The following is a 15,174-nucleotide window of genomic DNA, read 5'->3' on the forward strand; positions in this document are numbered from 1 at the left end:
TATTAGTGAAGCATATATTGGGTGAGAATAGACTTAGCAGAAAATCAGCGGTTCTCAGCCAAGATCTGTGTATGCATCTGGGCACAGCTTCAGCCCAAAATGATAAAGGCTAAGCTTACAAACTGTCAGTGTGATTTCCAGCTGCATTTTTTAATATGCACTATTTAAAGAGTGAGTTGGCCATATATGCTATCACTTTTAATTATAATAGTGTGAACCCTGGGTTCCTTGCAGGAACAGGTCTTAACCATGGCAGTTTGGTTTCTTTCAGTGGGGTGATAATAATGGTTTAGGTTTTACTCCCTGCGTGTTAGAGATTTTTCTAGCTGTGAGAATAATTTGGTAAATGTATTGTTACATCTGGTGGTACTAGGTAGGTATTTAAGCCTTACAGGGTTGTGTTGTTTTTCTAGTACTAAGGAGCTGTGATATGGCATTTACAAAATGCAAGAACTAAAAGTTTCCAGGGTAATGGGCAGGATCCTCCGTTTGCTCTCCAGTGTCCTCCCATAGACCTGTGCTCACTGTGCCCTTCACTGCTGACCAGAGACAGTCTCTGCCAGCCCTCCGGCAGCGCGCTTGCTGGGGGTGCTTCATTCAAGACAGCAAAGCGCTTAGAAAATTGGATGCCAATTTTAGAAATATGAGGGTACAAATAATATCTGAACTGTTCTGGTATTTTACTGTTCAGTGCCAGACATGGGGGGAATGAAGGACAGAAATGCACTGCCTGTACTGACCTGTAGGGAAGAAGCCACTCTGAACAGCCCCTTGGAGGGGGCTCACTGCAGGGCTGCGGGAGGAGGTGACCCGTGCTGCTCTCCTGTCTGCAGGCTTTAACCACAGAGCGGTCTCGTAGCTTTCCTTGCAGACTCTGTGCTGGGAAAGAGGATAGGATGGTCTCCAAATCCAGCATCTTGAAATTGCCTTGGGGGAGGTATAATGGAAAAACTAGTCTGAATCACAAGAGAGGCAGCGAGCAGCAGAAGCAGGGGTTTTTTTGCCAGACAGCTATTTTGGGGAGAGTAAATCATTACTTTTGAAGCCATCTCTCTGAGTTGCAGTGAATCTCACCATAACTGATCAAGAGTGTTAAATAATTAAATAGTAGTGCTCAAATGAGTATCTGTACTTTGCTTTCATCTAGTTCACTTGGTTCTGGTGTTTGACAAGTACCTGTCTGCTGTCTTGGAGCTGCGAAGGTGGCTGTTTATATGCATGCTGCTGGCCTACTTTCAAGCAACTCATGCAGTGGGAAGCCTGATTATTTTTTCAGTCTAGTGGTCCTAAAATGTACTGTGGCGAAAACTGTACCTGAACTTGCTGCAGTTTTCATGCTGCTTGTGGTAAAACTGAAGTATGTCTCCCTCAGCTGTGAGCTGTTGGCTGAGCTTAACCTCTCGCATAGGAGCAGTGAGAGCTCCTGACCAGCACCGATCTGCCGAGATTCCCATAGTTTGCGAGATTCCCGTAGCTCTGCAAGCGCAGGGATGGCAGAGGGGTGGCACAGCTGTTGAGGACGACTGGCCAAGCCCCCTCCGCCTGTGCAAAGGGGTAGGTAGGCTCCGGCCGCTGCTGTGCTGCCGGCTTGCAAGGTAAACGCTGGGTGACCTACAAGCCAGCCAGTCAACTTGCGCGTGGCCTTATTAGGCAAGCTGCGGCGGTGGTGTCTGGGGACAGAACATGCTGGATGATGGCGGAGAGCGTGCAGCCCAGAACAGATCCAGCCCAGACCCCGGGAGATACGACCCAGTACTGCGGCGCTGACAGCATGCTGCCAGGGAACTGCTGCTGTCTGAACCCAGCTGTCAGAGAGACTGAACTCTGCTTGGCAAATCTCAAGAATTGTGCTAGAGATGGCTTTAAAAAATAAAATCCTTTTGTGTAAGTGTTAATAACTGTAGTTCTCTTTCCTGACATATTTTTCATGTGCTTGGTTATAACCTTAGGATGACAGTTCGTGCTGTCATTCCATATACTGGAAGGCTTTGTGGTGGCCTTTGCTAAGAAGTGTGTTTTCATTCCTTGTGCTGCCTGCTTTGAGACACGCCTGAACTAAGAAGAATTTTTTTTTTTTTTTTTTTTGGTATGACTTCAGAACTTATTTCTTCTCTCTTCTTGTGCAGTTTTATGCCCTTTGTTGGAAGACTCTTACTGGCTAAAGCAATGATCCTACTCCCAGGAGAAGGGGAGTATTGGCACCCACTGCTTGGGTGCAGACCAGCACTTGGCTAGGTTGCTTCATACCCACCTCATAAAAACTGAATTCCATGTGGAAGAAGGCTTTGAAAAAAAAAAAAAGTCTGTGTGTTTTTTCCTTTAGTAAAATCCCCATAGATTTAGACAAGTATAGTACAGGCAGATGCTGTGTAAGCTTTCCTGGGCAGCTCTGGAAAAGCTCGTCAGATCTGGGTTGTGATTAACTTGCTATTAGTGATTGGTACCCTCCTGAGCACAGGGCACATTTGTGATTTTTGCAGGGGCCTTAGGAGTGTATAAGGGCAATAAAGAGAAAAGGCCGTGGCTTCTATGAGTTTAAACCTGCTCTTTAGAGAATAGGCTCCAGAACTGCAGCATCACTGTACTAACCAGATTTTCTTTCCTTATGAATTTTTGCTTAGCCATGCTGGATGCAAATTAAGCCTGGTACGCATGCTTTTTCATAGTGACATTATTTTCAGTGGCAGCTTGTAGTTGAGCTGTCCTGCCTTGACCAGCAGCTCTTGAATAATGCTTTTGCTTTTTTTTTTTTTTTTTTTTTACTAAATATTTAATTTTCTGAGAAAGCATTGCAACATGCTATAAACAGGATGGGAGCTGGGGTCATGGATTTGTTGTCTGCAAGGCTGCTGTCTGCCTGAGGCTTGAAAATGGCAGTTATATTTCAAGGTAAGTATGCAGGGATATGATGTGGCCTGTGAAATGTCACATCACAGTGGTAAACAAAACTGATGTTTTCCTTAGATGACTATTGCGAAGAGCCAAAGAACTTTGTTATAAATTCTTCTTTGTGGTATGCATGCCTCTCTCTGCTCCCTTATTGGGCTTTTACACATGTGCAGAGATAGCAGTGCAGAGGTGTTCAAGAGCAGCTGGGAGAAAACTCAGTAGCATGGCTGGGCTTTTTGCGGTGCTTAACTGCATGGGGCCACTTGCCACTACTGGCAGGGAGACGGCCTTGTGCTGATTGTATTGCACTCTGGCAGAAAGTTTTCTGGAGACTGAAGAGACTAGAAGTGTCAGAAGATGGAGAAACCCATCTTAGAAACCCTGGCCACTTGTTTAGAGGATGGGAGTTCTGCAGACAGTCTCTCCCAACAGCAGTTTAAGTCCTCAGTCACTGCAGCAGCAAAGCTCTTGTTCACTGCAGTAGTAAAGAAGAAGTTGCTGCTTCTGTCATGACTTTAGTGAAGGATGACCACAGAGCCATGGCTAACCCTGTGCCTTCACAATCTGAACTGCAGTGGCTTTACAGTGAGTCATGGTGTGAAATGCTCTCAGATACTGTTTTGCTAGGTAAAAACCTGTGTCTCCTCAAAGTCCTTGGGCTGTTTAATAATTTAAATTGTACGTACTGCTGGGAGAGGAGTTCCTGCCTTATCCTTGTTTCCAGTCATTTGCTCAGTCCATGCCTAACCCTGGCCCTGTGCACGCCTGGTATCTTCTATTAACTGTTTCGGGCCCACAGACAAATACGTCTGACTCAATTCAGATGATGTGCCTCACTGGTATATCTGATCACTACATGTGAACAGGGTGCATGGCCTTTGAACTTCCTTTAAGGAGCTAGTCTAGACTGATCTTACTCCTAAAGAGGAAACCCTTGAAGATCTTTTAATGATGCTACAGTCTTGCCATACAGTTTTGTGAACAGTGATATGAGATGTAGGAATGTCAGGGGACATTACCTTCATGTTCCTTATTCTGAAAACGTGTTGCAAGATTGAAAGGTGCCAAAATCTCCTTTTAGGAGCAATTCATTGCTAAAATTAATGACTTGAGTGAGATTTCTTCAAATCTGAAATAGTACTGGAAAGTTGAGGGATTTTTTTAGTGTGCGTGGAAAAATACCTATTGTTCTCCCTTTTCCCAGAGCACACAAGTAAATAGCCAGTACAAAAAGACCAGCCATATTCTTTTAACACATCTGTCATCTTGTACTAAAAAACTTAGTCCTGTTTCTAACACTTACTAATCATTTTTTTGATCTCTTTGCGTATGACCTGTTTTAAAGTATACCACACAGGCGGTGCAGTGCTGAAGTTTATCTGAAGACTTGTCCAAAACATAATCACTAGTCAAACAGAAATCTTCTTGCCAGGATCATTATTCAAAAACTCTTGTATAGTGGAAGTAGGGGGGGGGGAAGCAAAGTGAAAAGGATTGTATTTGCTTTCCACTGGAGGGATGATACCATGTCAGGAAACTTTATGCTAGCTTAAAAGTTCATATGAATGGCCTCCATTTAGAAAATGAGAGTATCACTTGCCCACATACATGGGGTTTGGATAGAGAAGACAAAACTGACTGCCATTGCCAACCAGTAATATGTCCTGTGTTTGCAAGCTAGGATGCTTGAACATGAATTGAGATGATAACTTCCTGTTAAGTGATTGTACTACTGAAGTAATCTTCTGTTAGATTTTTTTTTTTTTTTTTTTTACCTGTCCTTTAGCTTTGGGCTAAATTATTTCTTTAACACCTTGGCAGAAATTGCTGGAGAGTGGGAGGAAGGGGAAATAAGAAAAGGGAGGCTCTTCTAGTGCCTTGCCACTTACCTTTGGAAACACACGCCTACATGCCAGAAACTGACAGGGTACCTTGAGGTGGGCGAGTAGCCTGTGGCCTGGGAGGGGAGGTCAGATGGAGTGATGGGAGAGAGTGGTCTGGTTTAGCCCTCTCTTCTGACCTTCATTCCTGCAATCATCCACAGCATCTCAGATCTTGGCACAGCTTACTTCGACTTGCTTTTCCAAGGGTGCTCTCCTTGTCCAGAAGAGCAGCAGTGCAATAAAATTCATGAGCTCCTTTAGATTTTTACCCATGAAGTGTGTATGAAAATGATTTCATCATCTTACTTATACAGATCATCTCAGTCTTCCATGCTGCTCAGAATCCTGTTTACCTAACTAGCATATTTGCTGTGGGTTTTCTTTCCTCTGCATTCTTGATTTTTTTTTTTTTTAGGCTTTCTTTAAACAGCTGTCATGGGCTTCTTTGATGTTTGGTTTTATGATAACTGCAAGTCACAACGAAGTATCTAGTTCTCCTTATCACAGAGGAACACTTCTAAATATAAATTCTTAAGTGATCAAAATTCAGAAAGAAAAAACACTTGATCTTGGTGGGACCTGATTCATAACTCTTCAGTGCTTTGGGGTTGGCAGCCCTGTAAGTTGGGAACAGTTTTGCAAGCTGTTTAAACTCCAGCTTTGATTATAGTGATTAGTTTTGCCAGACAAAAGGAAGATATTTTCCTTTTCTTCCTGTGGGAAGCTTCAGAACAATATTTAGCTGCCAGCTGGTCTTTCTTGAGCAGTCTCAGATTTGAAATGTATGCATGCTTAACCTCTAGCTTTTTGCCCAGATGACTGCAAACTTAACTTCCAGCTGGGCTGCCCCCCTTTCTGGTGGCTGAACTGTTGTTCTCTCTTTGTTTGCTTATGTTGGAGACTGCTAATGCTCAAGAATTAATGATGGCAGAGGAGGAGAAGAACATTACTACCAATTTGTAACACAGCCTTGATAATGTAGTTTGCCTGAGCGTTCTTCTAGGACCTGGACACTGGATCTCTTTGAAGGACAAAATACTCTTCCTCCTTGCCTCATCAAGTATTTGGAGATGTATTTCTTTTCTTCTGGGAAAGACTAGCTCTTAAACTTGCTGTTTCCAGACAAGCAGCAAAAAGCTAAATCTAAGACTTCTTTTCTTTATACCATTGCTTGACCCTGCTACCTTACTGTTTTTAGCAAGGTGTCTTCTCCACTGCCAAAGCTCGTTAAGGAACAGCACAGAGACAGCTCTTGCAATAGGTGATCCCTTTTTGATGGAAAGGAGGGAGGGAAGTTGTCAGTTACCCACAGTTATATCTTCTTAATGATCTGTGTGAAGTGCATAGTGTTGGTGTAATACCCTAGGGCTCCAGCACCTCGTGGCTTTAAAGTTTTAATATTGGAAGCAGTGTTGGCACATACCCCTCATCTTGTGGTGATGCTGAACAAACTCTGGGGTCACAGATTCTGCACAGTAGCACGGTTTCAGTATTAACAGTAGTGATGTTAATGTGAATTCACAGATACCATGCACAGAGCAATGACTGGTGATCACCTTCCAACCTAAAAGAGAGCTTGAAGCCAAACTCTAGTGTATGGGTAGGCTTTTTTTGTGAAGACCTTGATACAGATGTTGCTTTTATTGGATATTTTACTTTCCGCTATAATAATTCTTTTTAGTCCCATGAGTTGGCACCTGTATTCTTGACATGCCAGCCATACATAGTAGGGAAAGGAGTCCTACTTGCACCAAAGCCTATCACAAGTATTCCTTATAGGTGATAGCCAGAGCTATTGGAGAAACTGGCTTCTTACTGGGTTCTGTAAGTAGAATTTGAACAGCACAAGCAAGAACCCATTTAAAATATACACATTTCTGAAAGGCACTCTAGAGTTTTTCTGTCTTTCTGCAGCTCTGTGTGCTTTACCTTCTGCGCCTTGTTAACCAGGAGGATGCTGAGGACAAAATGTTGGCGATGATGTACAGCAGAGGGGAATGTGGGAGTCTGACCCCTCCCTCCACAAATACAAACACACCCCTCCTCTCTGTCATATGGGACATTGCCAGACATGGGGACGACAATCGAGCTGAGCTCACCTCCTTTGTTAGCCAGAAGGGTTGATCCCTTTCCTGATCATAAGATCCTGTGCCTTTTTCTTTGTTCTGGCACCTCCTGAAAAGCATACCCAGCAAAAATAAAAAGGAGCATTTACTACCAGTTTAGTCATCTGACTGGGTCACTAGGGGAGCAGGACCTAGCACAGGTTCTGCAGAGAGAAATGGGTAGAACTGTCTTTCTTGGCAGTCATGAACTATTACATCAGCTCAGCTGTCAAGTCTAACTTCTCCTTCAACCTTGCTAAAGACTGCATCCATCAGATTTATCAAATGAGTGTTATTTATCTGTGCTTTATGAGAAACAGTTCCCTTACTGTGTACCAGATGAGTTACAGGTGCTTAAAAATACTCCAGGTAATAATGTCTCTATTTACAAGATCAAGTAAGCAGTCTTTACACAAGCAGGGTTCAGAAAGAAGAGACATTTTCAGAACTGGGCATCTCTTTTATTGGTATACCACACAAGACACTGATCCAGAATGTCTCCATTAGCTGTTACCAGCAGCTGCTTTGTTAATTTCTGCACTGTCTTGTTTTTGTGTTTTAAGCACACCTGCACTTATGTGTAGGCCATAAAGTGGATTTTCAGGTTAATGGCAAGTTTGGACCCATGTTGACATTACATTTTTTTGTTACTACTTTTGTATGTGCGAGGGTCAAGTAGACGTAGGCCTTTGCTGCTGGTCAAGAGACCACAGCAGTGTTCGATTTGTGTTCTATGGGTAGTGCTGTGAAGTGGTTGGAATGAAATGCGAGAGCCAGTAAGATTAAAGGCAAAGAAAAAAATGTGGTACGTACCATCAAGTATTTCTGAACAGAGGATGTTACTTGATGAGTCAGAGGCTTCAATGTCATGTTCATTGTGTTGGGTGACTCTTGTTCCAGGGAGCTCTGGACTGTTGAAAGATCAGCTAATAAAAGGTGCTTTGGTTAAGGTGACTCGAACATTATTAATGTTTAAAAATAAATAAATGAATACAAATAGTAGGGGCATTAGACAAGATGGAGTGCATATTCTTCTATCCATTGCAAGAACTTGTTAGCATGAAAAACAGTGTTATGATGACCTAGGCTAAATACAACTCCATGGTGAGCCAACAGAAATTAATAGGTTTTTGATAGATTATATTTTTCAATTCTGGTTAAGCAGTCTCTTTCACAGCATCATTGCTTATATTTTGCCTGTACATAGAGGTTCCCAACATGGATCAGGGTTGTAGCAGATATCATAAAAACAGGTAAGAAAAGTCAAGAACTTCAGCCTTGTGTTTCTAGGCTACCTTTTCATGGTCCTGACAACCCCAGCCTGGTGGTAAGTTTTCTACTGATAATAGTTGAAATCTTTTTGAAGGGAAGAAGTCTGTTAGAGGGAAGCTAGTAAGCAGTTACTGCCTTTGGCTGGATGGGGTTAAGTACGTGGACCTGTTTCAGTCACATATTTAATGCTTCTTTGTGTGCGTGCGTTAGATGATCAGGTAGTTCAGTGTGGAAGATTGAGCGAGGGTTATTACACTATTTTGAACAAATACTTCCAGACTTTCAAAATGAACTATAAAGGGTTCTGACTCTTCAATCCAAAATCCATCAGATCTGTTTAATAAAAAAATATGGTAGCTAGACAGCACTTTTGTGCAATTTTACACCTTCTGTCTCAAATTAAAATATTTGGAGCTATGGTGTCTGTTCTTAAATCCCCACCCCCACCAGTAATTTTGCTCATATGTTATCCATAAATCTTGTCTGTTTTAAATGTTCCAACTAATAGTTAGGCAAAATATTTAGCATAATGATATGATTAACGGAGTCCATTTTTTTGGCAGCCTGAATGCTTTTTTTCTTAAGCAAGCATTGCAGTTTATCCTGATTAGAGATATAAGGAATTATTCCTGTTCTTGGAGGTGGTTTGGTTTGGTTTTTTTTTTAATATGAAGATCTAGGGGTTCTGCATTCATTTTGCAGGAATATAATGTGTGATTTGGCTGGATCTTTGAAGTGGTAATATTGTAAATCTCCCAATCACAATTGCCCAATCTGTTTTAGCATTCATGTGCCTAATTTCTGTTTGTAATCTGATTACTGGCTTGAGCTGCTCCAGCTTGCAGCCTATTGCTATGCATTTACTGTACTCCCTGGGACACGATAGCCTGACAGCTCCAGTCCTGTGCTATGAAAAATCTCTACACGATATTGCTAAGACAGGCCTAGGGCTGCGGCTGGTTGAGAATTAGCTGCTATTGTAGTTTCTCTTTGCTGAATCCTTTGTTTGTGCAACCATGTTCAGAAATCCTTGGATCTCCAGCTATTTGGGAAATGTTAAATACTCCGAGGAGCAAGGTAGGAGTTCTAAGTAGATAGAAGAAAATGCAGTTCATTTGTGTGTGTTTAATCTCTCTCGTATATATGTATGCATGTGTAAATATTGTTTGACTGGATCTTCTGCAGCTACATTTAGCTACTTTAGCAATCAGTATGCAGTTAGTCACCTAGGCTATTTCATTATTTTCTAAAGGACACTTTTGAATGATCCGATTAGATGGATCTTTTAATTAGCTTAGCTTGCCACTGACTTAGGGCCTTTAAATATACTAAGTAACACTGGAAGGTTGCATCTACTTTTTTTTTTTAATTCAGCATTTTTAATTTCCTATGTATTAAATTATGGATAGTGGTTTTATCTGGTAGTTTGTGCCTAAGAGGGAGGGGGACTAGACTGAACAAATGGTTAAACTTGTGAGCAAGCTTGATTTATACTTCAGTAAATATACTCTTAATTTTAAATACAAATATTTAAAATTGTTTTAATGTGGTTATGAGCATGTTTAGAATTCTTCAGTGAAAGAAGGAATAAAATGCTGTTGCAAAGATTTTCCTTCTGTGTATCAGGTACTGTGAGGGTGGGTTTTCTTCTTTAAATTAACCAGTGCATTAAGACTGTGTTAAACTGACGTTTCTTCTGGGGACGTGTTTATTTTCTTCTGAAGCAGAGTTGTTTTACTTTTTCTCCTGTGTTTGTATTTAATTTTAAGACTTCCATATTGTAGTAAGTAAGTTTTATTGGACTTTAATCCCTCCCACATGGGGTTTAATTTGAACAGGAGGAAATACATAAAATATCAAAACTGTGTAACAGAATATAATTGTCTAGTTGGGTTTCTGTGTTTGGGGGGGGGAAGAGAGGAGCTTGCCCCTGTGAAATACAGCAGTTCTAAGATGTTTTTGAGGTATTATAGATGTGGTATGTATGAATGTTACTGAATGTGTTTCATGCGTAGCAAGAGTTGGACTGGCTTGTGTATGCCCTCTTAGCAGCCCTTCTCCATCCCTTTTCCCAGTGAAGCAATGAAAGCTACTTTCTTTCCTTCTCATATCCCCTCTCCAGTTTCGGCTAGGGTGGGGAGAATTTCTCTGTGGTCTACTTGTGGTTTTCATGGTGGACAGCTGTTTTAGTGCCAAAAACTATACGATGGGTTATATCCTGTTAGAACAGCTATAAATTTAAGATATGCCTGGTTCTGGTTAGCTAAGCTGATACTGAGCTGGGCTTTTTAAGTTACTGCATACTCTTCTCACAGTAATGTAAATCTGGCCTTTTTAGAGGGTACTTATGGCATGGAGTATTCTTTTTAATGTTGTAGTGTAAAATATAATGATTTATATACTATTCATACTGTTTTTCTTATAATACTCTGTTTTGCTCTAACAAGACGTTTCAGTGTAATCTGTGTGTTTTACTCTCCATTTACTTGGAAAGAGAAAATGAATGTTAACAAAAACAGGAAAAAGTTGCCTATTAAAGTTGAAGAATGCTATTAGCAAAGCAGCTTGAAATCTGCAGTAACTTGTAGCATATGCCTAAAAAATGGCTTTTTGCACATTTTAAGCCTCTTTATCAGACTGTTAAAATAGTCTTTTTTCTTTAACTTTTTTTTTTTTTTCAAATCTGTTTACCTGGAGAGGTGGCAGAAAGAAGTGGAAGAGAAGAGGAGGGTGAAAAGTTTTGAAAGGCTACCTAGATTTTAAACTATTTTGTATAAGCAAAAAATATTTTTTTGCCAGTTAGCTCTTCTTTGAAATAGTTAAATCTCAGCTCTCGGGTAGAGTAAAAGGGATGCTGCTGCTTTTGAATCGTTCTGAAGTTCAGCTTGTGTAACATTCAGGTCTGTCTTTGCAAAATGAACACTGCATCAGTGACCAATTGTTTATTAATTTAGGGTCTTGGGGTAGTTGACAATACAGATGGGGACGGAAGGCAATTTTCCCATCGTGAGTAAATTAATAGTAGCTTCATGTGTTTTTCAACAGCAGTCATGGACCAGGTGCTCCCCTCCTTCCTGGCTAGCAGTTCTCTTAAGGTCTTTTAACAGCATCCTTATTGCTGAATGGAGGGAGATGGTACTTGGAGCACTGGTCCCCCTTGCCACTGGTCATCATTTAGATCCTCTGATGATGCTCTTGACTTCAGAAATGAAAAAGTTAAATCTGGGTGGGGAGAGGGGAGATTGCCCATTGCTTGTTATGGTTCACAAAGGTTTGGGAACCTAGTGGCTTTGTAATACATGCTTTTTGAATATAAGGCTGCATCTGACACAGTTTTGCTCTCAGTGTGAACACCTGTTCCTCTCTGAAAGTAAGCATGTTCTAAGGCTATTCAGAAAAAAATGGGAGCTTCCAAACAGTAGACAACCTTTAGAAATATTTCTGTCATAGATGGTGTAATACTGTTGTTGCAACAGATCCTCAGCTGGGCATCTCTGACTTCTGCAGTGAATATGCAGTTTTTGTAGTATTGCTAGGCTGCAGCCAAAAAGGCTCTTGCTGCTTGCAGCATTTCTCATTTGCAGAGTGCTTCGTGAACATGTCTACCGCCCATTTTATAAGCTGGGAAACTGAGTCAAGGAGTTTAAATGATAGCCCCAGGCTGCAGTTCTATACCATGAATACTGGGATTAGAACATGGCAGTTCCATAAAGTGTTGATGCTTTTGATATGTTTACTGTCTGTACTCATTTTTGCAAGGCTTTGGTTTATCACCATCTTGGACATGCCAGCTTATGCTCCTTTGACTAGAGGGAAGGCCTTTGTGCAGTCTTTTCTAGTGGAAAAGGGCTATGACTGGAGACTATAAACTGATTTCCTACAAGTTCCCCATTTATTAAAGCATCTTCACTATGGTGTGTTTTTTTTGCATTTCACAGATTTTGACAAAGGAAACTCAGTCAGATTTAAACCTTCCCGATTGCTCCAAAGGAAGAGAGCGTTAAGGTAAGGTCAAGTTTTTCTTGCCTAGTGAAGATGACTGGTTGCATGATTGTAACTTGCAGCCATTGCTTGAATCTATGTTTATTCTTTTGTCAGGGAAAATTATTATTGGTCCTCTCACAGGACCAAGCTTTGGCATAAAGCAGATGCTCTGAACAGGTATTGAAAACACCAACTGCCTCCTAAGTAATGTGAAAATTTATAGCTGGCATTGCTAAGGGAAAAGTCCCACTGTGCGCTGAGCCTCCTGCCACTTCAGTGCCCGTTTTTCCTTGCATGGCACAGACACAGTACAGACATTTAGTGAACCAGCTTGGAAAACTGATCTGTCTGAAAAAGAAGGTGGCTGAAGTGGGTGAATTAATTATACAGCTGTGCAGAGAGCTTTGCCAGCACATGGGAGGGGGACACCACAGAGATGAATGGAGAGGTGACGTTGCTGCTTCCTTGCAGGGCCATGCTGCCTCGTGTCTGCAGTCTTAGGGCAGGGTTCCACAAGGCTGAGTAAGGGTATACAGTTCTCAGTTAAGCAAGGTGGCAGGTCACATTCCCTCTCACTTCCCGTCCTCACTCCGACTGCTTTTGGTGTCCACCTTTGTGCTTGCTGGACTCATTCATAATGGTGCAGAGAGGAGTTCAGGAAGTTGGGAACTGACTCTTGCCTCAGCAACCAGCTGTTTTGTTGGCTCAGCTGCACAGGAATCTACCAGCCTTAGGCACCCAGCCTCACATTTCCAAGCATCTTTTCAGTCAACGCACACCTTCTGGAGCACACCTGATTCCCTGCCATGTTGTTTCTTAGGTATTGTAGAGAGAGGGAGGGAATAGGTATAGAAGCCGCACTGTGTTATGGAAGGCAGGTAGGGGAGAGTAGAAATGAGAGTAGTAGAAAAGGATGTGACTGTAGAATGGACTTTTCACGTAAGAGTCCAGGGAAGAAAATTCTCCTGGAGTTAGAGAAAGAGAAGGGAAATGAACGTGAAGCACCTGGCTGGCAGGTATGCAGGTGGATTTTCATGCATGTATTTCAATCACAAAATCTCAGGATATCATGTAGCTTTAATCCAGGTGGCAGAGCAGTGCTACCAGTGGCATTTGGATCAAACTTCTGCTTGATTTTGGGCATGTAACTAGGTTAGTGGGACAGCTATTTGGAAACTGTATGCTGCTGCTGCAGCAGCAGATGAAGTTTTCAGCCTGGAATCCCTGATGTATAGATGCAGCCCACACTTACTTTGGAAGTTGCAAGAGCAGTGTAACTACTGAGACTGTCAAATACTCTACTAATGCCACATTATACATTGATTTTAAAGAAAAACTATAGAGGTAGTGAAATATTGTTGCCTATGTTTTAATAGGAATCATATGAATTCCTGAACATTGGAGAGTATGATGAGTTTGTTGGGAACCTGAGGCCAAACCACACACAAATCGTGTGCAAAACAAACTCGAGGGACCTCGTGCTGTTGATTGCATTTAATGAACCATGATCACAGGCTATATTTCAGGCAAGCAAAGGAGAAGTTCTTCTTTCAGTATCCAGGTTTAACAGGGACTTTAAGAAGAAAGAATTCTTGCAAACTTCTAAACTTTTTTTTTCATTTAGAGAAACCCACGTATGTCTTAAATTATTTTAATAATGAATGTGCATGGCCTACCTGTTAAGTGCAGAAACTCCTGGTGCTGCTGCTGCTTGGAATCTGCACCTAAATTTATAGCATGACTTGAGAAATTAAGAAAAGCAAAGGTGAGTAGATGTAGTTGTGATACTTCTAGAACAGGGTGGTGTATGAGTTTGAAAGTGCAATATACTTGGCAATCCAAGTCTGGCTGACTCTGCTTAAGCAACTAAATTGATGCTGCAACTGCTCCTTTAGCAGAGAAACTAATAAAACAGGGAGACATCTGGATAGATCCCTTTGAGGAAATGGGGAAGTCTTGGTGAGGAATTACTTATGAGCGTATTTTTTTAAAACCCTTATGAGTAGTGTCCTGTAAATTTTTTTTTTTTTTTAACACCTATTAGGAATTGCTTTAACATCATTCCGACTCAATTTAGATTCCTAATGAATGTTCTTATTGAATACTGTGACATGTCCTAAATATGCCTGCTTTCATTTTTAGAACTAATTTTATATATGTATCTATAAATACCCAATTGTTTGGCTTGACTGTGTCATCTTCAGAGCCGTGCTCTGTCTCTGAATTCTCTGTGTAAGTGAAAGCAGTGCAATTGATACATAGGTTTAAAACATTTTGTGTTTCTAATGTGCACATATTTAAAACAAGCAATGCCACCTGCAGCTTTGTGAGAGAGCGCAAAAATACCTCTGAAGAGGAAAAACTCCTCCATTGTGGATAAAATAGTCAGTATATGAAAATAGTTAATAATTTAAAAGTAAACAAGTAAATAAAGTTGACAATCTGTCGAGAGGGAAATGGAATATGAAAGCATAAGGGAAACTGTGAAGGGACTTTCACAAAGGAGATAACCTGTGATGCTGTGTAGTCCACCAAGGGTTAAGCTTAAGAAGTTTGTGGTTATTAAAAGAATTTTAATGAAATCTGCCAGTGAGCAAAGGTTGGAAGCCACCTTCAGTACAAAGGAGGAGGGAGCTCACATACAGGAAGAACTGGATGACCTTGAGGAGTAATAGAAAAAGGATGTAATGTAATAATACTAAGTGCACTGTTGTGCATTGGGGGCTGATAAATTTTTCTGTCACTTGCAACTGATAAAAGCAAAGCCTTGGCATATTGGTTTCTCATGCAGGATTGACCAACCAGTATAGTGTAGATATAAAAAGGCAAATGTGTTGTGGATCCTGGCATTCATCTGGCTAGTCATATAATAATGCTTCCTCTATTAAAATTCCTATTTTTATAAGGCACGGCTAAGACCCAGGTCTGGAATCAAGACTGTCCAATTCTGGTCACCATATACAAAAAAGATGACTTAAAACTGGAATAAGTAGAGAACATTTTTACAGATAATCAATGAAACTGAGAGACTCTCTCGAGGA

At 41.1% G+C, this 15,174-nt stretch overlaps 1 protein-coding gene across 23 annotated transcripts in view; it reads left to right on the plus strand.

The window, feature by feature from the left end:
* SVIL (supervillin) overlaps nt 1-15,174 on the plus strand; it is a 143,546-nt gene that overhangs the window by 63,412 nt on the left and 64,960 nt on the right. For 22 of the 23 annotated variants that reach the window (XM_052805445.1, XM_052805469.1, XM_052805338.1 and 19 more), the window contains one exon: nt 12,088-12,154. Coding sequence is in view for 19 of the 23 variants with exons in the window: in XM_052805338.1 (XP_052661298.1) it covers nt 12,088-12,154 (67 nt within the window). In the remaining 4 variants the exon portion in view is untranslated. Of the gene's footprint in view, nt 1-9,011; nt 9,227-12,087; nt 12,155-15,174 lie in introns of those variants that run through there. The other variant, XM_052805366.1, reaches the window with a different exon arrangement.

The sequence above is a fragment of the Harpia harpyja genome, chromosome 1 (assembly GCF_026419915.1).
Source record: "Harpia harpyja isolate bHarHar1 chromosome 1, bHarHar1 primary haplotype, whole genome shotgun sequence".
NCBI lineage: Eukaryota > Metazoa > Chordata > Aves > Accipitriformes > Accipitridae > Harpia > Harpia harpyja.